We start from the raw sequence: 24,171 nt of genomic DNA on the forward strand, positions 1-24,171 counted from the left end.
ATCAGAAATACCTCTGAGGGGCAGCTAGATGGTGCATTGGATAGAGCACCGGCCCTGGATTCAGGAATACCTGAGTTCAAATGTGACCTCAGACACTTGATAATTGCCTAGCTGTGTGACCTTGGGCAAGTCACTTAACCCCATTGCCTTGCAAAAAAAAAACCTAAAAAAAATACTTCTGAGTAGTTCTGTGCATAAGCAGAGGGTGAAGGTAGGAGAGGGGGAAATACTTACTGTGCCGAAAACCTGAATGTCAAATCGGATCCCAAAAGCTTTGATGAGGGTCCGTTTTTCTACATTTCCTTCCTTATAATATTTGGCATATCTATAAGAGGAAATGAAATCACTTAGAAATTTTTGGTGATGTTATCAAGGGAAGAAAAAAGTAGTAAATATTCTTCTTTGTGTTGAGATAAGACTTGGACATAAAATGCCAATGGATCACATCCAGAGAAGAAACCAGGAAGTCTGAATGCAGACCAAAGCATACCATTTTCTATTTTAAAAAATTGTTTTATGTTTTGTTTTTTCCCCCTTTCATGGTTCTCCCCCATCTTTGTTCTGATTCTTCTTTCACAGCATGACTAATTTGGAAATGTGTTTAACACAACTGTACATATAAAATCTATAACAGATTTCTCACTGTCATGGGGCAGAGGGAGGGAGGGAAAATGTGGAATTCAAAACGTTACAGAAAAATGAGTGATGAAAACTATCTTTGCATATAGTTGGAAAAATAACTTAATTAAAAAAATAATCTTAATGGATTTGAGTAAGGGGACAGAATTACACCCAGATTGGCAAAGGAGCTAGTCCTTAAAGGCATAGTATAGAAAACTGGATCTGAGAGACTTGGAGCTGAGAGAGATCTTAGAACCCCTTCTGAGGAAACTGAGGCATTGTGCGGTTAAATGATTTGCCCAGAATCACACAGCTAGTAAGTGTCTAAGGCAAGATCTGAACCCATACTTCAGCGGCTTTCTCCTTCTTTCATTGGTGGATTCCTCCCAGGATCTCCATTTTGAGGAATCCATGCTTCTTTCTCCAGACTACTATACTAGTCCCCCTCCATGAAGATACCTCCTTTCCCTTCTCCCTTTTATGTATTGTCTTCTCGAACCATTAGAATGCTTAATAACAACCACAAATTGAAATTGCAATATTATTTTTCGCCATTTTAGAAGGAAAGAAACTGAGGTCCTTAAGGGAGCAACTGTCTTATTGCTTGTGTCTGTATCTCTACTAATTAGCACAGTATCTGGCAAATACTAATAAATGGTTGACTTGACTTGACTTCCATCATTCTACCCACTGTTCCATGTCACTTAAATAAAGGAGAAGGGTCTATAAGAAAGAGAAGGGTATGCTTGTATGCACTTGGGGCCAATTTCTTGGTCACATAAGTCCTTGTAAGGATGAATGGTGTTGAGTTGGAATTGGACCATGCACTGTCCCATTCACTTAGTAAGCTAATTGCCAAAGTATTTAATAAAACTTTGCCAAATTCTTTTGTTCTAAAATGTCCAAGTCATTTTGCACTCTGGGAAGTCATGCCCTCGAGGGAATGAGAGGGAATACCTGCTGGCCTATTTTCTAGTGAGCTTTGTTTTTCGAGTCCAAGAATCCAGTCCAAACTCAGGAATTGTTTTCAGTCATTTCATCCCCACATCCCCACCTCCGCCACAGTTTACCAATTACACAGCAAGTAGTTGCTTTCTAATTTGGCATTAAAACGAACAAGTCACTAGTTTTAAAAGGTCATTAAAACTTTTCTGAGTACCACCAGAGAAGAAAGACATTTAAAATCAAATCCCAGCAGTCCTGTTACTCCTTGGAAAATAATAGTGTTGCCTTCTAGACTATCATTAAAGGCTTAGAATACTAAGACAGCTTGTCCTCATCTACCAATAATTGGAGGCTGCGTAGGTTCCAGCAGATGGAGCCGGGACATGAGAACAGAAGTCAGCCAATCCATAATTTATTAATATACATTTATTAAATGTGCAAATGTTCAACTGACTCTCCTCTTTGCCAAAACTTGAGAACTCTAGTCTGTTGAAATGGTTGATTAAAAAAGCTTAAATCATATGTCACAGAAGGTCATATTCTTCCCTTGCCCAACTGTTGTCTCCTTTGAGCATGTCTTCTTTTGGTGTCAGTAGGGATCTGGGTTCAAATCACTCCTCTTAACCTTACTATCTGTGACCATGTGAAAGTCACAGCTATTCTGAACTTCAGTTTCCTCATCAGTCTATGAGGATATTGTAGCATTTGTCTCTAAAGTTGTTGGTAAGGATCAAAAGGGATTAAAGATTAGACTTCAAAAACAGAAAAACTGACTTTCCTCTATCACTTTAAGATCTCCAAAGAGCTTTATAATTGTTATCTCATCTGATTCTTACAACAATCCTGGGTGGTAGGCACAATTATTAGTCTGATTTTAGAAAGGAAACTGAGGCAGATAGAGGTGAAGGGACTTGCCAGTTACAATCTTGAGAGGTAGGTTCAATTATTATCCCCATTTTAGAAAGGAAAAAAAACTGAGGTAGAAAGAGATGAAGGGATTTTCTAGGTACAATCTTGGTAAGTAAATACTATCCCTGTTTTAGAAAAGAGGAAACTGAGGCAGGCAGAGTGAAGGGACTTACAGTTATACCCTTAAGAGGGAGGGGCTGTTATTATTTCTATTTTACAGAGAAGGAGACTAAGGCAGACAGAGATAAAGTGACTTCTCCAGTGTCATATAGTCAATAAGTGTCTGAATTTGGATTTGAACACAGATCTTTCTGACTCCAAATTCAGTCCTCTAAGTCACTGTTTTTAACTTTTGTTCTTCTATTTCTCAGAACTCTAGCATAGGTATTTAATAAATGCTTGTTAAAATGAAATGAGATGGGGCAGCTAAGTGGCGCAGTGGATAGAGCACTGGCCCTGGAGTCAGGAGTACCTGAGTTCTAATCCGGCCTCAGACACTTAATAATTACCTAGCTGTGCGGCCTTAGACAAGCCACTTAACCCCATTTGCCTTGCAAAAAACAACAAAAAAAAATGAAATGATATAAATATTATTGCTTTCTATGTTATTTTAAATAATGTGAGGAGTAGATGATTAAGAACATGTCATCTGTCATTACAATGCATGCTTATTCTGATATATAATATATTTTAAGACCTCTCTCTCTGTGTATATATATATATATATATATATGTATATATATATATCCATATATATATCCATATATACAAGGTGCCTCAAAAGTCTTAGTGTAGTTTGAAGGTATTTAGAGTCAAAACTTCAATTTTGAAGGTAGAATGGGAAGAAACTTAGCAGATAGGGGTGGCTAGGTGGTGCAGTGGATAGAGCACTGGCCCTGGAGTCAGGAGGACTTGAGTTCAAATGTGGCCTCAGACACTTAATAATTAATAATTGCCTAGCTGTTGACCTTGGCCAAGTCACTTAGCCCCATTGCCTTAAATAAATTAAATTTCAAAAAAAAGAAGAAAAGATGTCTCCTCTACTAGAAAGTATATAATTTGCATTTCAGTTATTCAGCCAAAAAGTATTTATTAACTACTTGTGATGAGCCAGGGACTGGGCTAAGCACTGGGGGGTTACAAAGAAAGACAAAAACAATTCCTGCCCTCAGGAAGCTTGTACTGAAACTAAGCAATGTGAAAATATTATGGTAACACTGACAGAACTATGGTTTTGTGAGGAATAGAAGATTTGTTGAACAAAAATGCTGAAAGCAACAGGATAAAATTCCCAAGTTCATCAAAGTGTTCACCTTGTTTAGGGTTCTGGTTTGCAGATAACTCTTGGGATATTTAAAAGATTTAATATATTTTGTTTAAAATAAATAAATATTGGGGCAACTAGGTGGCACAGTGGTTAGAGCACAGGCCCTGGAGTCAGGAGGACCTGTGTTCAAATCGACTTCAGACACTTAATAATTATCTAGTTGTGTGACCTTGGGAAAGTCACTTAACCCCATTTTTCTTGCAAAAATCAAAAAAAGAAAATAAGTAAACCAAATCAATAAATATTGTATCCTCCCTCTACCCATCTCATGCCTATACCGGAAATAAAAAAATTTAAAAAAAAGCAAAACTCTGGTAGCAAATGAGCGTAACCAAATGGAATGAATTCCCACACTGGTTGTGTCCAAAAATGGTGCCTCCTTTTGTACCTAGAGTCCAATATCTCTCTATTAGGAACTATATGGCATTCTTTCTCATTGGTCCTCTGAAATCATGGTTAGTCTTTGCACTGTAGACCATGGGATTTGAAACTTGAGGGAATCTTAGTACAATGCACTTATTTTATAGATGAGGAAACTGAGGCCCAAAGAAATTACATGGTATACCACTCAATTAAGTTCATTATAGTCAGTAATTAGCAAAGCTAGGATTCATGGAAAATTCCTATCTTTTCCCTAGGCTATTTTTATAGGAGTTTAATTACTTCCTATCTATTCTCTATACGAATTGCTTTTCTTATAGTTTGCTTGCATGTCGTTTCCTCCTTGAGATTGTAAGCTCCTTGAGGTAGGGACTGTCTTTTGCATCTCTAGGACTTAGTATAGTGTTTGACAAATGTTTGTTGAATTGAATTGGACTCCTCTTTAAATGGAATTTCATTTACTCCAAGTCTTCCTTTCCATCTGGTGTCTACATCTGAACAGCTGCAACATCTACACAAGGCCTTGTTCAGTGTCCTCTGAGTGTCCACTACTGAATGAGGCTCAGGGTTGTTCATGAGAACAGAGGGTAGGACAGAGAATTCTAGAACTGATGAGTACCAGAGAGAGGATAGGGTTGGGAGCAATTAGGTAATATTGATCCAATACCCATGAGGAGACTAAGCAGAGGTCAAATGATTTAGCCAAGACCACTCAGCGGACAAGTAAATGAACTAGTCTTAATCAGAAACTCAGACTACACATCTATTGTTCTTTTTATTATGGTATCTTCTTAAGATGTCCCCCCATTTACAGATGAGGAAATAGATGAAAGGGCTTTTTCCAAGAGCACTCAATGAGTTAGTAACAGAAAATGGACTAGTAACTAAGAAATCAATCAGTCTCATGAAATACCCCCTAAGTGCCAGTCAATCAATAAGCATTTATGCCTACATGAACCAAATACTTCGTTAGGTATTGGGAATAAAAATACAATGAATGAGGGGCAGCTAGTTGGCACAGTAGACAGAGTACCAGCCCTGGAGTCAGGAGTACCTGAGTTCAAATCCAGCCTCAGACACTTAATAATTATCTAGCTGTGTGGCCTTGGGTAAGTCACTTAACCCCATTGCCTTGCAAAAACTAAAAAAAAAATACAATGAATGAACTAATCCAACTCTCAAGGAGCTTGCATTCCAACTAGGTCTCTTGGCTTTGAGTCAACCATTCTTACATGGGCTATGACCTTAAAACAACACAGAAAATAATGAATATATACAGATGAAAATATTAATCACTCTAGTATCTTTGCCAAGAAGCTCCAAATGGGGTCACCAAGATTTGGGGACACAAATGAAACAACTGAACAATAACAATCCCACAACTCTTTGGAAAAAGCTGGTTGTTCTCTGGAAGATTCTCACCCAGAATTCAGAGCACCCCAACACCAAGCTCTGGCCTACTTCAATGGGAAAAAAGTTTCCAGAGAAACTTATTCAGCTCTGAAATACTTGGAGCTTCATGATGACAGGCATAATCTGAATGTTCCTTTGGTCTCCATCATCCCTAACCTCCATGATAGTTCTGGGAGAGTACTGCTTCATTATTTAAGAAGGAGAAATAGCTTTCCTCTCTCTGAATCTCTGTCACTGTCTCTTTCTTCTTTTCTCTCTTTGCCTTCCTGTCTTTGAAACATATAGCAAGTAGTTCTCTCTGTCTCTGTCTGACTGTTTTTGTCTCTGTCTCTTTATCTTTGTCTCTCTGCATCTTTCTCTGTCTCTGTCTCTGTCTGTCTTTCTCTTTGACTTCCCATGAGGAGTAGGGCATGGATACCCTTCTCATCTTATCAGAAATGACCACTGTTCAAACCTGGCCATTAAAACAGGAGCTCATAGAGACAACCTTGAGACTGGATCTCTGGTTGCCTCTCTTGCTTCCCCTTTTTTTCCTGAGCATGGGTGACTTAACAGTGATCCTGAGATAGACCTTGTAAGTTTGAGAGGTCAAGTCCCTGTGTCCCTCAGTTTATTCTATGGGATACGATCCCTAGAGGTACCATAGGGCTTTTTAGAGATGAACCTAATCTACTTTCTATATTGAATATCTTTCTATTCCTTTTGGGGACTACCCTAGATATGATCCACATCTAAACCTGAGTAAGAGAAGGAAAAAAAGAGCCTGTTATCTCTCTTAGGGGTACCAAGTTCCCCTATGATTGAACACATTTTTCTTCATGAGCCCAGTTGAAAGGGGCCTTTAATGGGAGATCAAGAGAGTGAGATCCTTGGTCCAATACCTCTTCTGGACCCCTGCATGCAGACTTGGTTCAGTTCTGAGGGATCTTGTCATGAGGTCCCATGACTGCCATTCAGAGGATTTGAACTGGAGTCTTTTATCATCACTGTCTTATTTCTGGGCTCATTATCTCTTCCTCAAGTCTCTCATCAGCCATCTGCTCTCATCACCAATCATCCCCAGACAAGTGAGGCAGAGAAAATTGGTTCCAAGGCTGTACTTGGAGCCAGTAGTGTCTCAGAGGGAGCATTTGTACCCCAGGTATTGACAAATGCTACAAATGGTGATTTGAGTTGTTGTTTTCTTGATTATTCAGACTTAAGAAAGAGAAAATTAACTTAAATCAACTTAAAAATGTTCTGAGTAGATGGTCTAAAAAAGCATTTATCAGCATACTTCTTGTTGGTTCAAGGGAACAAGGTCACACATATTGCTACGTCAAGGGGAACTGGAGTTATGTGACTTGGCCAGGATCATACAGCTAGTAAAGTATCTGAGGCTAGATTTGAACTCACATCTCCAACTAAATGTTTTCTTTCAGCTCTGAACCCATGATTACAGATCAGGTTCAGAGAGGAGTTGAGCTCTTTTCATTCAAATTCTACCATATATATATATATATATATATATATATATATATATATATATATCCTCATTATGGACCCAATGAAAACCATTTAAAGAAAACTTTGATGTGACTTATGAGTTAATACAGGGTAGCTAGGTGGTGCAGTGGATAGAATGTTAGGTCTGGAGTCTGGAAGACCCAAGTTCAAATCCAACCTCGGGCACGTATTAACTGTGGGACCTTGAGCAAGTCACTTTAGCTCTGTTGGACTCAGTTTCCTCACCTATCAAATGGGGATAAACATCACCTTGCAGAATTGTTGCAAGGATAAAGATAATATCTGTAAAGGAGCTTAGCCCATCCTAAATAAATGTTTATTTCCTTCCCTTTTCCCAAAAGGGAGCTGGAAGGTACTAAATATCCAAGATAGATCAGATGCAGTTGCAAATCATTCTAAAATCTTCATGAACAGAAACTTAAAGGTGAAACAGTTACTTATAATTATGTTCAACAGTTACTTATTAATAATTATATTATTATTATTTAATATACTCTCCCAAGAAACTGATATTTAAAACAGAGTCATAGGTAGCAAGTTAATTCATTTCATTTTCATAGCAACCCTCTGAAGTGTTATTATTATGCCCATTTTACAGATGAGGAAACTGAGGCAGAGAGGTTAAACAACTTGGCCAGGGTCACATAGCTGTGTCTTTGAAATGAGGTCTTCTAGCCTTGAAGAGTCATTATTAGTGTTAAACTACATTATTGTTCCATGTGGGGCCACTAGATGGGCAGAGCACTGGGCTTGGAATCAGAAAGACTCATCTTCCTGAGTTCAAATCCACCCTCAGACACTTCCTAGCTGTGTGGCCTTGAGCAAGTCACTTTACCTTCTCTGCCTCAGTTTCCTTATCTGTCCAATGAGCTGGAGAAGGAAATGGCAAACCTGTCTAGTATCTCTGCCAAGAAAACCCCAAATAGGGTCACAGAGTCAGATACAACTGAAAAAACTATCACCAGTATTATTATAAGTGTTTTACAGTTTCCAACACATTGTAACATGTGAAAACTCATTACAATGCATTCTACCACTGTAATGAATGTTGCAATATGTGTGTGATTTTGCTGGATCTGCAGTTCACTCGCCTCTTCACTATTTGAATAGCTCCCTCCTGGTCCATGCTTTTGGCAAGCCAGTTGCAGGGTTAGACTCCAAGCAAAAAAGAGAGAGAGAGAGAAGGATCTAGTGACCTCTAGAGAGCAGAAGTTTTTAAATTGATGAAAAATTCCAACCACAGTCATAGTTGGGGGCGAGGGAGTGCTAAGGAACCATCCAAGGTTTGCTTACAAAAATTCAGCATTTTTTCAAAGTGTTGAGTCTTCAGGGTCTGTACAGCCCTCCATAAAGTTTGCTCCAGACAGAGGAGAACAGGGATCCAGCTGGGTCTTATGTATTTTATTTATTTGTTTGTTTGTTCATTCATTCAGTCATTTATTTACTATCTATCTATCTATCTATCTATCTATCTATCTATCTATTTATTTATTTATTTTCCTATTGCAAGGCAATGGGGTTAAGTGATTTGCCCAAGGTCACACCTCTAAGCAATTATTAAGTGTCTGAGGCTGAATTTGAACTCAAGTCCTCCTGACTCCAGGGCAGGTGCCCTATCCACTATGTCACCAAGCTGCCCCCTATGTCTTTTATTATTATATTGCAGTCCCTTCCCTCTCCCCCAATGGTTCAGGTTAATTTGAAATATATCAACTACATACAAGACCTTTGAACTGAGACAATTCTTGACTTAGAAGACAAATCTCTTAAATGCTACTTAGGGGGCTGAACTGGGGGTTCATCATGCTCAGGTTTTTATGGACGTACCTGAAAGATCCTGATAAAACTGAAGATAGCCAACTACTCTGTGGTTGGGAAGACTTCTTGTTTGTTGTCTTGTCATCCAGGCGACGGAAACTATATTTGGGGCTGCAGGAATAGAACCAGGGGTCTAGGTTACAGTCCCAGTAGATCTCAATGCCCACAATTCCACCCTGGAAAAGGGAAACAAGCAGCTTACATGAAGGAATTTCTAGGCATTGTGGTTCACCACAGCGAAGGTGAGTTCTCTGCTTTAGCCAGACCCATTGACATTTTCCCAGTATCACTTTTCTCCACCTGGGAGGCCTAATTCCCAATCAATCAACAAATAGTTATTAAGCACTTACTATGGTTCCAGGTTCTGGTTAGGGACTGGAAATACTAAAACAAAGAATGAAACAAGCCCTGCCCTTAAGGAGCTTACATTCCTTTGGGGAAGTTAACAAGTAATATACATATTGTAATATTATTGCTGTTTGTCCTTTTTTTTTTTTTTTGCAAAGTAATGGGGTTAAGTGACTTGCCCAAGGTTACACAGCTAGATAAGTGTTAAGGGGCTGAGATCATATTTGAACTCAAGTCTTTCTGACTCCAGGGCTGTTACTCTATCCTCTTCGCCACCTAGCTGCCTCTTGTCCTTCATTTTTGAAGAAGATCATAACATCAGGGAAGTAATACCACGACAGGCACATGAATTGGTTTTGAGTGAGGGGTTGTGTGCTAGAGAACCAGCCTCAGTTTCTTCTCTGGACTCATCTGGGTCTAATGACCAGATATGGATCAGGATGAGTGGAGATGGATGTGAGGCATTCAGAGTTGAGAGATTTGCCCAGGGTCATACAGTTAATTAGTGTTATATTGTAATACAGAATAAATATCTATAGAACAATCATAAAATCAATACAAGGGGAATAGGGAGGGAGGGCACTAACAGCTGGAGGAGAAAAGGAAAGGTTGATATAGAAGGTGGTTCTTGAGCTATCATTCAAAGGAAGAAAGACTCTATTATTAATTAACAGTTATTAAGCATCTACTATTAAGCAGGCTCTCTGTCAAGTGTTTGGAATATAAAGAAAAATAAAAAAATAGTCCTGCCTTCTAGGAGTTTTAATGAGTTTCTAGAAATCAATATATGTTAATAAGTTCAATAATGCTATAATAGCTAAACACTTTAAGGTTTGGAAAGTGATTATTGATCTCTCAGTGATCTTTTAATTGCCAAATTATTTTTGCTGTTGTCCTTTTCAAAGACTGTGTTGTCAGTCTCGAAGACAGTGACATCAAGTAAATGATGTCATGACATGCATGCAATTGGGATTAAAGTGAGGGGGTGTTGTACAAAGACATCATTCTCACTATCTCTTCAAGAACCATCTGAACCCAGTGATCTGATAGACACAATGGGAGCCTTTGGCCAAATTCAAAGGTCTTTTCTCAATTCTCATCCTTTGGACCTCTTTGAAGCATTCAACACTGGTGACCCCTTTCTCCTTTTGGACCCTGTTGAACTTCATTTGTTGAACTTCATCCAGCCCACAGGCTCTACGCTAGTCTCCTCTTTTTTTCTCCATGTGTTATTTGGTGATCTCATTAATTCTCATGACTTCAGTTGTCATCTCTGTATAGACAATTCTCATATCTATTTGTTCAACTCTAGTTTCTTTCCCCTATTAGAACATAAGCTGCTCTTGGAGGACAGGGATCATTTTTGTCTTGCTTTTTAGACTCTCATTTTGCAGAGTGCTTGTCACCTACTGAATGCTTTGCACTTGGTCATTGATGGATGATTCACTGGCCTCTTAATTTGAAAGTGATAAAATCAACCTCTACTATCAATAGAGGAAGGACCCAGGAAAGCAAAGTCCATAACTGCCAGAACAGAATTTCCGGGTCCTTATTGGACATCCAGTCTAACTTACAGCTGAACAAATATTCTTTCCACAATATATCCAACAAATGGTTGTACAACTTTAATTTGAAGACCTCCATAAAGAAAGTCCTTGTCACTTAGAGGAAAACTGGCTAGAGAATTTAAAGTTTATCTTTTCAATATCAGTGGACAACATTCTTTCAGAGAGCCATGCTAAAAATGGAGGAAGACACTAGCCAGCTAGTGGAGAATAAAAGACTGGGGATCTACTTTTTCAATACCTTGAACAATATAGATTTCAATTTTTTTTTCTTCAGAGTTTAGTCTAAAGAGAAAAAAATGGAGGGAAGAAACACGTCTAGTTTTCTGCTGTAGTCAATCAACAAACATTTATTCAGCACCTACTGAGTACTAAACACTGGGTAAACCAAGACATAAAGGAAGTAGTTGATTCCCTTAAGGATTTCACATTCTATCTTAAGAACTCAGCACTCATTCATTCAAATACTATTTGTTGAACACTATGCTAAGCACTTGGGATACAAAGACAAAAAAAGGAAACAAAGATGTGCATCTTCCAGATATTCTAGAGAATCCAGATGTCTGTGTCATTTGTCCTGTCCTTCCTAATCAGAAGAGTGAATCACAGATCACACAGATCTGTAGTTGCTATCTCTTTGCCAGCTAGAATAGAACTTTTTCTCTGGTCTCTTCCCTTCACTCTCTCTCCATTAGTCCATTAGGAGGTAGAGGGGAAGCCAGATACTTATCTGATAGATTACAACCCAGGCTCATGATCTGTGGAGACTCATATATCTATAAAATTCATGGAATAGAGAATTCACCCTCATTTGCTTGCCCTCACAGCCCATGTGGGATCTGTCCAGTCTGATTCTTTGGGTGCCACTAGTTATGCATCCTGCTGGGGGAGATAGCTACCTTCACCCAGTTTCTGTTCTTTCTCTGCCCATCTCTCAATGTGCTCAAGCTTTGTATGGTTACCAGATCTCATATTCTCTTGTTTCCAAAATCCTGCAGAGCTGTGATCATCAACTCCCTTCTTCCAGGAAACTATCTCAGGAGTCCTTGAAGACTTATGGAAGGGTCTACATAAGTATACACAGAATGAATATATGTCAAATAAGTTTAGAATCTCCATTTGGAAGTGATAATGGGTGCTAACAGTTGTGGTGATTAGGCTTCAGGTCAAAGATGGTGTTTCAGTTACATTTTGGAGAAGTTAGGGATTCTTTGAAATGAAGGTAAGGAATTAGAGGATGACCAGTCCACATTCTTAATAACAGGGGCAATTAGGCCTTTGCCAAAGGACTTTGCCATCCTCATATTGTTTACATTTATCTAGAAGGATTAGTAGAAGTCTTACCTCCTGGACCTAGTATCCCAGTAATCTGATCCCTTGTGGATATTCCCACCTTATATGGTAGTTGCTTCCCCCTATCCATTTCCCTCCAAACTCTGGGAAGATAATCTTTACAGTAAAATGGCTCTACTCACATGGATGGCCACAGATGAAAAATTTTCACCTATTTCCTGTAAAATATCTCCTAGCCGGAAAATTGGACAGTCTGGATTGAGGGTCTTGTGAAACATACAGGAAATGTTCGTTTCTGGTAGGATATTTCTTCTGCAAAAGTAAAAAACAAATGAAAAACTCATCTTTCTTGAAAAGTTGTACCCATTTCCTCTTTAGGATGGAACCAGGAATGGGATGCATTTATTGATTGTTGTGGGGGCCCAGGAAGTGAATGAACAAAAATGAATTCACTAACTGTAGCCTGGGAAATGAGGGAATGAAAAATTACTTACGTGCTGTAGTGGTGGGCGGGGATGTGAATGCTGTTCTTTATGAGGACAGTGAAGTTTTCAGCACTGGCCAGGAGTGCCGGCCTGAGAGAAGAAGGTATGGGATATACTGTGAACCATTTTTGAAAACTATAGATGGGGCCCTACTATTTGTAGAAAGCTAAGCTACTTCAGGGATGGGTCTCTTAGACCTCAAACTTGAGTAAGGAGGTAGATGGTTGTTGTCTGACTCTTTGTAGCCCATTTTGGTCTTTTCTTAGCAAAGATAGTAGAGGTGAGGTAAACAGGGTTAAGTGACTTGCCCAGGTTCACACAGCTAGAGTTTAAGACTGAATTTGAACTCATGAAGATGATTCTTCCTGATTATAAGCCCAATGCTCTATCTACCATGATTCCTAGCTGCCCTGGGAATTACATATATAAAAAATAGTCAATCCAATTCCATGAATGTTTACTGGGTTCACACTGGGTGAAGGTACTTTTCAATACAAAGACAAAACGGGAAAAAAAAGTCTTCAAAAATTTTACTTAGGCACTGGGGGATATAACAGGTGAAAAAAAAAGATTGTCTGAGAGAGATTTCACTAGCAATTAGGGAGATCAGGTAACTCTGTCTGAAGCAATCATGACCTGATAAAGGAAGCTAGAGTTTCTAAGAGGTCAAAGTGAGGAGTGAGAGAATTCCAGGAATGGGGTGAAGGGAGGGGTCAGCCTCTGCAAAGGTATGGAGGATGGAGATGGAATGCTGAGGGTAAGGAGTACCTGGGAGGTCATCTTGACAGGAAAGTAGTATAATTCTTTGCTCAAAGGATCATTTGAAGGAGACCCTTTCCTCGTTGATGGAAATTCAATATCTAGAACCTATGTGAGGGTCTGGTGGATTCAGTGAGAGCTGGGGAGAAGAGAGATCCACTCTTTTTGAGGTTTCCAGCTAATTCTAATTCCCTGTTTTTAATGCATCCTGCAAAATTATTTTTCCTTCCCTCCACCCATACCCATCTTTTGTATTTCCTTCTCTGTGTCACCAATCTTGACTTCAAAGGGCTGTCGGCTGAGGAGGCCTTCATTCTTTCAGCAGAGAGCAGGATGAACCAAGGTGTTGATTAGTTTTGCTTATGTATGATTGCTGAATATTCTTCAGTCCACGTCTGGCTCTTCATGACCCCATTTGGAGTTTTCTTGGAGGAGATACTAGAGTAGATTTGCTAATCTTTGCTAACCTTCAGTTCATTTTACAGATGGGGAAAATGAGGCAACCAGGCTTAAGTGACTTGCTTAGGATCACACAGGAAATATCTGAGGCTGACTATACTTTTTTCATTAAAGGGTTTGGGGAAAGGACCTATTATTAGGAAGTAACAATGTTATTTTAAAAAAGGATCATTTACAAATTTTTAAAAAATAGAATGTAATTTAAACCACAAATGTTAATGTATAACCTATTATTTCTCATTTTGGGCGGGCAGGAGGGAAGAAAAGAATAGGGAACTCAAAATTTTTTAAAATGTTCAAATTGATGGACTTGTTCAATTCAGTAGTACCATAATCAAAGACAATTCTAAAAGACTTATGTTAGAAAAATCATTCATATATAGGGAAGGAACTATGGAGTTTAAAAGCAGACCAAAACTTACTATCTTCAATTTTTAAAAGTTGTCTTATATATTATGTTTTTTCCTCTCTATTTCTTTTTCTATTTTGATTTGATTCTTCTTTCACAACATGATTAATCTATGATTAGCTTGGTTTTACATATGTAATCTATATTAGATTACTTTCTATCAGGGGAGGGGGTGGAAGGGAAGGGAGGGAGGAAGGGAGGGAGGAAAATGTGAAACCCAAACCTTACAAAAAATTGCTGAAAATTATCATTGGAAAATAAATAAAAAATAAAAATGTTAAAATTTGTTTTTACATGTAATTGGGATAATAAAATATTAAATAAAATAAAATAAAAATTAAATAAAATAAAAATAGGGGCGGCTAGGTGGTGCAGTGGATAGAGCACTGGCCCTGGAGTCAGGAGTACCTGAGTTCAAATCCGGCCTCAGACACTTAATAATTACCTAGCTGTGTGGCCTTGGGCAAGCCACTTAACCACATTACCTTGCAAACCACCCCCCCAAAAAATAGAATATAAGGTCCTTATAGTCAGGACTTATTTCCTTTTTGCCTTTGTAGCCTTGCACCAATCCTATATGAGATTTTCCGGATTATCAATGCCCTTCTTCAAATACATTGCTGAAAAATGAGTTCAACTTTCAAGATATTTTTGGGAATAAGTGGGGCATCAGAAATCAGGGAGGAGGGGCAGCTAGGTGGCATAGTGGATAAAGCACCGGCCCTGGAGTCAGGAGTACCTGGGTTCAAATCCAGTCTCAGACACTTAATAATTACCTAGCTGTGTGGCCTTGGGCAAGCCACTTAACCCCATTTGCCTTGCAAAAAAAAAAAACCTTAAAAAAAAGAAATCAGGGAGGCGTCTGAAGCATCTGAGAATGTCAGAGCTTATGGTTTCATCTTGTTTAAATTGGGTGATGTCTTGACTTTCATATGAACTGGACTTAAGTGAGGTAGAAATAAGTAGGTAAAAATATAACACCCCTTCTAGACTAGTTCTTCAATTTAATACTCAAAAATGTAAGCTGAGTCTCCAAGGTAAGAGAGCTACTTTGGGTTTTAAGGTTAACTGCAGTGTATTCCAGAACTGAGTTTTGAGACCCCATTATTAAATTTTCAAATATGAGCATTTATGCCTCAGAAATTGACAAATGCTAGAAGGCAGGTATTTATGTTTTATTGATTATCTTAAGAAAGTGAAGTAGAAAATGTTAATAATACAAATGAAACTTGAAATGTGTGCTGTATACATTGTTTTCCTCAGAGAACAATTTGTTCAATATTTACCAGCACACTCCTGGAGAACCATATGGGATTGTACTCCTAACACTCACTATGGTTCTTGAGCCCCCATCAGTGTGTTTCTTTTTAACAATCAGAACTAATAATTATATAGTATATGTTTTTGTCACATTAGATCCTATCAAAACTATTTACTCAAATGACATGGCAAGAATAATAGTTGCAAAACATTCCAACCAGAAACCTTGGATATATTTTCCTGAAAATATAGAAAACATCAAAGGGAAATGTGGGCACAAAATTATAGTATGATGGTAGTGAGGTACATATGTGACAAAGGCAATTCTTAATGGCTGGCACTCTATCATTCTATGGCCCTGGTCTCCTTGCTATTCCTTGAGTTAGACTGTTCATCTCCAGGCATTTTCCCCTGGCTATGCCAAACTTCTACTGTCTCCATGCCTGGAATACTCTTCTTCATCTCTACCTTCTGTCTTCTCTGATTTCCTCCAAGTCTCAGTTAAAGTCTCACCTTTTATAAGAAATCTTTCCTAATCAGCCTTAATGGTGATTATTTCTAATTTATCTCGAATATTGTTTGTGTATAGTTGGTTTCACACCTTTGACCCCATTAGACTGTGAGCTTCTCATGGGTCTGATTTTCTTTTTATCTCCCATGTTTAGCCCAATGCCTGCTACTGATCCTGGCTTGGGACTCACATTAAATGCCAAAAATCACCTGGAGCTTAGAGATTTAAAGCTGCCAGAGTCAGGGCTATTTGTTTGCTCTTCTTTGCAGCTAGGTGATATAGTAGACAGAGCACTGAATCTGAAGTCAGGAAGATTCATCAATCTAGGTTCAAATTTGACCTCAGATTTATTACTAGATGTGTGACCCTGGGCAAGTCACTTAACACTGTTTACTTCCGTTTTCTCATCTGTTCAAGAACTGAAGAAGGAAATGACAAACCACTCTGTATCTTTGCCCAGAAAACCCCAGATGTCTCTGATAAAGGCTTCATTTCTCAATTATCTAGAGAAGTGAGTAAAACTTACAAGAATACAAGTCATGTCCCAATTGGCAAATAGTCAAATGATACAAACAAGGATATTTTTAGACAAATCAGAGATATCCATAGTCATATGAAAACTGCTCTAAATCACTATTGGTTAAAGAAATGCAAATTAAAACAATTCTGCAGTACCACCTTACATCTATCAGATTAGCTAATATGACAGAAAAAGAAAATGATGAATATTAGCAGAGATGTGGGAAAATTGGAACACTACTGCACTATTGGAGCTGTAAACTGATTCAATCATTTTGGAGAGTAATTTGGAACTATGTTCAAATGACTATAAAACTGTTCATTTCCTTTGACCCAGCAATACCATTAATAGGTATGTATCCTAAAGAATTTTTTTTTAAAGAAAAAAGAATATATTTGTGTAAAATATTTAGAGTAGCTTTTTTGTGGTGGTCAAGAATATTTAGGGAAGTGGGAGAAGTACTAGTGGCTTCCTATGTATTTGCCTAGCTGAATGTTCTATACTTACTGCCTTAACTTGACCAGGCTCTGAAAAAAATCTAAGAGAGCCCTAAGTTCTAATTCCATTGCTCAAAGATTCAATTAATTATTGCATGTGGCTAATGTGGAAATATGTTTTGCATGACTTAATATGCATAATGGGTATTCTATTCCTTGCCTCTTCAATGGGGAGCAGGCAGTAGAGGGAGGGAAAGAATTTGGGACTGAAAATAAAGGTTAAAAAAATTAACAAAAAAAATAAAATTCATTCATATGTACATTCGTTTGTCAACAGATACTGAAATAATGCCTTTGGCATGCTCTTTACTAAGATAGGAAAGAGTCCATTCTGCTTCTTACTTACTGAGGAGCTTCTCTTTTTAGTTCTATAGGACACCAGGCGGTGACTTCACAGGTCTTTTGGTGCTTGCAGATCTCTCTGAGGTTATGGGTCTGGTCACTGGTCAGATTATAGTTTACACACTTTCCTGTTTGAACCCCTATAGAAATAATACCATTGTAAAGTCACTGTAGGAAAGAGTAGAGTGGGGAGCTTGACTTGAAACCAGGAGAAACCTGGGTTCAAATCTCAGCTCCAACACATATTAGGTTTGTGGATCTAATCTTTCTTGAGCTTTGGCTTCTTCATCATTAAAATGTGGTGACTGAGAACCACAGCACCCACAATGCAGGATTGTTGGGAGACTCAGTGGAGACAATATCAAGCCATAAGCAATTATTAAATGTTTATTGTGTACTAAGTTTTGGAGATCCAAAGAAAGAAAAAAAAAAACAGTCCCTGCCCTCAAGTTGCTTACAATTCACCTTGGATCTGCTGCACTGACTGGTTTCAACTTCATGGAACAAGATATGCCCCTGCCCTGGGTACTCTTTCCTGTACTATTCTCTAATCCCCACTTTTCTGTCTCATTGAATCTGTTGTCTCTGCCCTTAGGCTATAAGCTCTTTGAGGACAATCTTTCTTTTTGTTAGTTGTATCACCAGTATTTTGCATAATGCCTCTCCCATTTGTAGTTGTCCAGTGTTTTTTTCCATTGGCAAAGGTACTAGAGTGGTTTTGCCATTTCCTTCTCTAGCTCATTTTAGAGATGTGGAAGCTAAGTGACTTTCCCAGGGTGACACAGCTAGTAAGTATCTGAGGCTGGATTTGAAATCAAGGAGATGAGTCTTTCCTATTCTAGACCAATCATCTATCCACTGTGCCACAACAGTCTACTACATAGGAGGAGCTTACTAATTGACTATTGGCTTAGAGAGACATAATTAACATAGGTATATTTATGATTTGTTATTCATCCTCTCATTGCTTAGCACAGCTTAGGGAGCACTTAATAAAATGCATGTTTCTTTGATTTGATTGAGTAGATTGATCTAAGGTAACCTCAGAGGGAAAGTCACTGGCAGCTGAAGGGGAGCAGAAAGGCAACACTTGAGCTCAAGTGTTTATTTTTTGTTGTTTGTTTTTGGGTTGTGTTTTTTTCTTAGGCAAAAAGGATGATGTGATTTTCCCAGGGTAACACAATGAGTGAGTATCTAAGACTGGATTTGAACTCAAACCCTCTTGACTTTGTCCATTGCCTCACCTAGAGGCCCTTTGAGCTATGTTTTAAAGGAACTCTGTGATTCTAAGATGTGGAAGTGGAGATGGACACCTTCCGGACAGTGGGAAATAATACAATGGCATAGAGATAGATGGGGTGGGGGGGGGGGAGTGTTATGTGTAAGAGGAACAGAAAGTAGGGGAGGTTGACTATGTCATAGAATTCATGAAAGGTGCTTTGGAATACTTAAAACACTATAGAAATGTAAGCTATTGTTAGATTTGGGTTGGTTTTTTTTTTTTTTTTTTTTGGTTTTTGCAAGGCAATGGGGTTAAGCGACTTGTCCAAGGTCACACAGGTAGGTAATTATTGTGTCTGAGATTAGATTTGAGCTCAGGTCCTCCTGACTCCAGGGTTGATGCTCTATCCACTATGCCACTGGGCTATTATAGTTAATATACCACTCAAATCCTATTGCTCAGCTGTGTCTAACTCTTCATGACACATAACAGGTTTTTTTAAACAGATGAGGAAACTGAGACAGAGTTAAGTGGTTTGCCCTGGATCCCACAGCCAATAAGTCTTAAAATGAATTCATGTCTTCTGACTCCAGATCTGGCATTCTATCTACTATGGCACCACCTAGTTGCTCCTTCCTTTTTTTATAAGGAAGTCAAATTAGTACAACTTTTCTTCCTTTGAATGTTACTTTTATATTATTTAGAATAAATTACTGTTTTTTTTTGTTTCTTTTGTTATTTTTGGACTCAGAGGACAAAAAAGACTTCCACAGTTGATTATAGACATTTCCAAGCCCAGAGGCAATAGGTTGGTTCAGATGATTTATTAATAATAGTTTGATGGTCATGAGAATGTAGATTTTGAGTCTTTGGGGGCTATTGAGTCCAACCCTACCATTTTTTTTTTTTTTTTTTTTTTTTTTTTTAGTTTTTGCAAGGCAATGGGGTTAAGTGGCTTGCCCAAGGCCACAAGGCTAGGTTAATTATTAAGTGTCTGAGGTCAGATTTGAACTCAGGTACTCCTGACTCCAAGGCCAGTGCTCTATCCACTGTGCCACTAGCTGCCCCTACAACCCTACCATTTTTTAAAATTTATTTATTTTTTTTAGATTTTCTAAGGCAATGGGGTTAAAGTGGCTTGCCCAAGGCCACATGATGCTGGATTTGAACTCAGGTACTCCTGACTCCAAGGCCAGTACTCTATCCACTGTGCCACCTAGCCACCCCTACCCTACCATTTTTAACTGGTTATCTATGTGTAATGACCTTGGTCAAGATATTTAATGTATCAGTTTTCTTATCTGCAAAATGAGAGGGTCAAACCAAATGACCCAGAGAGGTCCCATCCAGCCCTCAATCTGTGATTCCAGGCTCACAGAGGTAACAAACTGGCAGGGCTGAGATTTGAACTAGGGTTCTTGGATTCCAAAGCAGCAGTTTTGGCATTGTCCCTCACCCCCTTTCTGGTTAGGCTGCATTCACTTTCATTTAGCAGGTTCTGCAGTCTTTGGAAGCATGATACAATCAGGGCATTTCCATTCATATAAAATTGCTTCTGGAGGATTTCACTAAGCTTTAGGTCAATGAGTCAATCAACTAACATTTAATAAATAGGAATATTAAGTAGGAATCTCTCTTCCCTGTAGATTTTGTGCTAGATACTCACTCTGATGAACCTTCTGGCAAGGGTTGAACTTTCCTGATTTATGTGTCTCTTGATATTAATAGTAAGAGAGCAACACTCACGTTATTATAGATTATAAAGTATTTTTGATTTAGATTCCAAGTATTTATTGTCTACTCTATACCAGACTTTGGTGATACAAAAAGCAAAAAGTCTCTGCCCTCCTGGAGCTTACGTTCTATTGGACGAATGGAACATTCCTTCAAGCATGTGTTGGGCCCCTTAGATAGGTAGCATGCACTGGTTTAGGGGTTGTCCTCAAGGAACTCTCATTCTCTTTTAGACATTGTACTCTCCTGCCATTGCCTTTGAGAAATCAGGGATCCCTAGAAGTGGCATTAGAGTAAGATTTGAGTGATAGATGAACCATAATATATTGGATATCTGGGTAGGACATCTGGGCCTGGTGCCAGGAACATCTGGGTTCACATCCAGCCCCAAAGAGTTACTTGCTGTGTGACCCTGGACAAATCATTTAACTCTGCCTCCATTTCCTCATCTGTAAAATAGGCTGAAGAAGGAAATGGCAAACTACTCCAGTATATTTGTCAAGAAAACCCCACATTTGGTCACAAAGAATTGGGCACAACCGAAATGGCTAAACAATAAGAAGAAGACTGAGGACTCTGGATCTAGACAGGTGCTTAAGTAGGAGTCGCTGGTATGACTAAAATGAGAGTTCCTTTATCCTACTGGACTCCAGTTCTTCAGAACTGGAAATAACACGTACCTTTGTTCAGGAATTCAATTCTTCCCTGTTTGCAATCATCATCAGTAGAACAGCAAGTCCAGTTGGAGGGATACTGTGAAGAAAACGACAAAACAAGAGGACATGAGTGAAAGCCTTAGTCAACCATCCTTTAATAGAGAGAAAAGCATGGGATTTGGAGGCAGATGTACTGGCTTCAAGTCCTACTTGCCCTATGACAGTCTTCAATTCTTCATTACCTAGAAAATGAGGATACCATACTTGTCCCATCAACTTCATAGGGCTGCTGTGTAAAACAGTATTTCACAAACTTTATGAAGGGCTATGGAAACAGCTACTTTTTAAGACATACCTCTTAGGCCAAGGTCATCCTCCCACACTTTTACCTTCCACCAGGACCAAAGAGTGTGCATGGCCCATTATATTTAGGCTGTCATTAGTTATCCTTTGCTCTACAGCCCAGCCATATCTTGCTGCCATGGATGGACTCTTCCCCAGGCTCAATTTTCAATTCTGGACGCATGAACAAATCAGTTCTGCCACTGCCACAAGTGTGACTGTGTCCATCTACAACTCCACTGCTCACTCACCATTGTTGTGACTTCAAAAACAAATACACCCCTCCTGGGTCACTGCTGCCCTATCTGTGTTATTTCCCTGTGTTAGAAAGTAAGCATTTGCATCCCTAGCCTTAGCATAGTGTTCACTACATAATAAATTTTTTTTTATTCATTCACTTATCCATTCATTCATTCATTTTTTTTTAGTCTTTGCAAGGCAATGGGGTTAAGTGGCTTGCTCAAGGCCACACAGCTAGGTCATTATTAAGTGTCTGAGGCCAGATTTGAACTCAAGTACTCCTGACTCCAGGGCTGGTGCTCTATCCACTGTACCACCTAGCCACCCCCCATTCATTCATTTTTTTTAAATTTATTTTTTTATTCTCATTTTGTACAAATGTTTTTTTTACATTAATAAAATATACTTGTTTACAAGTAAACAAAATACCCCTCCCCCATGAATATAGATAGACTTGCTTGGGTGAAAAAGTAAAGGGGAGAGAAAAAAATTAAAATTAAAAAAAAATAATAGTAATAATTGTAGGTATGGCCAGGTGGCGCAATGGACGAAGCACCAGCCCTGGAGCCATGAGCACTACCATGTACTATATATTCTCTCTCCTTTCACTCTGACTCTGCTGTAGGGTCGCTGAGTGGCGCAGCAGACAGATCTTGGTCCTGGGGCCAAGAAGCCCTGAGCCCCCATACCACCCCTTAGGCCCAGAATCCATCTGGCCCTATGGTCCTGGGCAGGCCATCCAATCCCAGCCCCTTGCAAGAAGTAAAAAAGAAAATGTGTTATATCTGACCACTGTCCCCCCATGGTCCATCCTCCCCTCCTTTATTCACATCCCCACCCCTTCCCCCTGCTCCCCGCTCCTTCTTACTCCAGTTGTCTATACCCATTGAGTATATTTGCTGTTTCCTCTCCTAGCCACCTCTGATGAGAGCAAAGGTTCCCTCATTCCCCCTTGCCTCCCCCCTTCCATATCATTGCAATAGCTCATTGTAATAAGAAAAAAAAATCTTATTATGTGAAATAGCTTGGACTATTCTCCCTCTCCTTTTTCTTTCTCCCATTCCATTTCCCTTTTTTTTCCTATTGACTCCATTTTTACACCATATTTTATCTTCGAATTCAGCTTTCTTCTGTGCTTCAACTATAAAAGCTCCCTCTACCTGCTCTATTAACTGAGACGGTTCATATGAATATTATCAGTATCATTTTTCTATACATGCAGTTCATCCTCATTAAGTCTCTCATATTTCCCCCCTCTCCTCCAATCTCCATGCTTCACCTGAGTCCTGTATCTGAAGATCAAACCTTCTGTTCAGCTCTGGCCATTCCAAAAGGAACATTTGAAATTCCCCTGGTTCATTGAAAGTCCATCTTTTTCCCTGGAAGAGGACATTCAGTCTTGCTGGGTAGTTCATTCTTGGCTGCATTCTAAGCTCTTTTGCTTTCCGGTATATTGTATTCCAAGCCCTACGAGCTTCCAATGTAGCTGCTGCTAAGTCCTGTGTGATCCTGACTGCAGCTCCACATATCTGAACTGCGTCCTTCTGGCTGCTTGTAATATTTTCTCTTTGACCTGGGAGTTCTGGAACTTGGCTATAATATTCCTAGGGGTTGGTTTTTTGGGATCTCTTTCTCGGGGGGATCGGTGGATTCTCTCCATTTCTATTTTGCCCTCTGCTTCTAGAATATCAGGGCAATTTTCCTGTAGCAATTCTTTGAAAATGATGTCAAGGCTCTTTTCCTGATCATGACTTTCAGGTATTCCAATAATTTTCAAATTATCTTTCCTAAGTCTGTTTTCCATATCAGTTGTTTTTTCAATGAGATATTTCACATTTTCTTCTAATTTTTCATTTTTTTTGGTTTTGTAGTATTGATTCCTGATTTCTGGTAAATTCATCAATCTCCCTGAATTCTATTCTTTGTCTGAAGGATTTGTTCTCCTCAGAGAGTTTTCTTATCTCTTTTTCCATCTGGCCAATTTTGCTTTTTAAAGCATTCTTCTCCTCAATAACTTTTTGAACTGTTTTATTCATTTGACCTAAGTTGATTTTTAGCATGCTATTTTCTTCAGCATTTCTTTGGATTTCCTTGACTAAGCTGCTGACTTCATTTTCATGTTTTTCCTGCATCTCTCTCCTTTCTTTTCCCAGTTTTTCTTCCAACTCCCTCATTTGATTTTCAAAGTCTTTTTTTGAGTTCTATCATAGCCTGAGCCCAATTTCTGTTCTTCTTGGAGTCTTTAGATGCAGGAGCTTGTGCTTCCTCATCTTCAGACTGAGTATTTTGATCCTTCTTGGGCTCATTTGCAAAATATTTCTCAATGGTCTTCCTCTTGTTTCTTTGCTTGCTCATTTTCTCAGCCTAAGCCTGTTTTTTGGGGTGCTTCCTGATCTTTTGGGACACTCCCACAAGGATCTCAGTGTGTGAGGCTCTGTCCTCCCTCCTGGTCTGTGAATGACCATAAGCTCCCCCCTCTGCGACGGGGTCGAGGTGGGGGGGCCCTGTTGTTTTATTGGGGGGGCCTAGACTGTGATCAGGATCTGAATGTGGTCAGAGCCCCAGAGTCCTGTTCCAGGGGCAGAGGACAGAGTCAGCAGTCTCTCTCT

At 39.0% G+C, this 24,171-nt stretch overlaps 1 protein-coding gene across 1 annotated transcript in view; it reads right to left on the reverse strand.

Moving 5' to 3' along the window:
* Positions 1-24,171, reverse strand: part of LOC141501545 (P2X purinoceptor 7-like) — a 42,786-nt gene that overhangs the window by 8,613 nt on the left and 10,002 nt on the right. The window contains exons 4-9 of the mRNA XM_074205608.1: positions 21,005-21,077; positions 17,373-17,508; positions 12,621-12,701; positions 12,309-12,438; positions 8,930-9,096; positions 235-325 (exon numbers count right to left, since the gene is read on the reverse strand). Coding sequence (XP_074061709.1) covers positions 235-325; positions 8,930-9,096; positions 12,309-12,438; positions 12,621-12,701; positions 17,373-17,508; positions 21,005-21,077 — 678 coding nt within the window. The remainder of the gene's footprint in view (positions 1-234; positions 326-8,929; positions 9,097-12,308; positions 12,439-12,620; positions 12,702-17,372; positions 17,509-21,004; positions 21,078-24,171) is intronic.

Source organism: Macrotis lagotis, chromosome X (assembly GCF_037893015.1).
Source record: "Macrotis lagotis isolate mMagLag1 chromosome X, bilby.v1.9.chrom.fasta, whole genome shotgun sequence".
NCBI classification, from domain to species: Eukaryota; Metazoa; Chordata; class Mammalia; order Peramelemorphia; family Peramelidae; genus Macrotis; species Macrotis lagotis.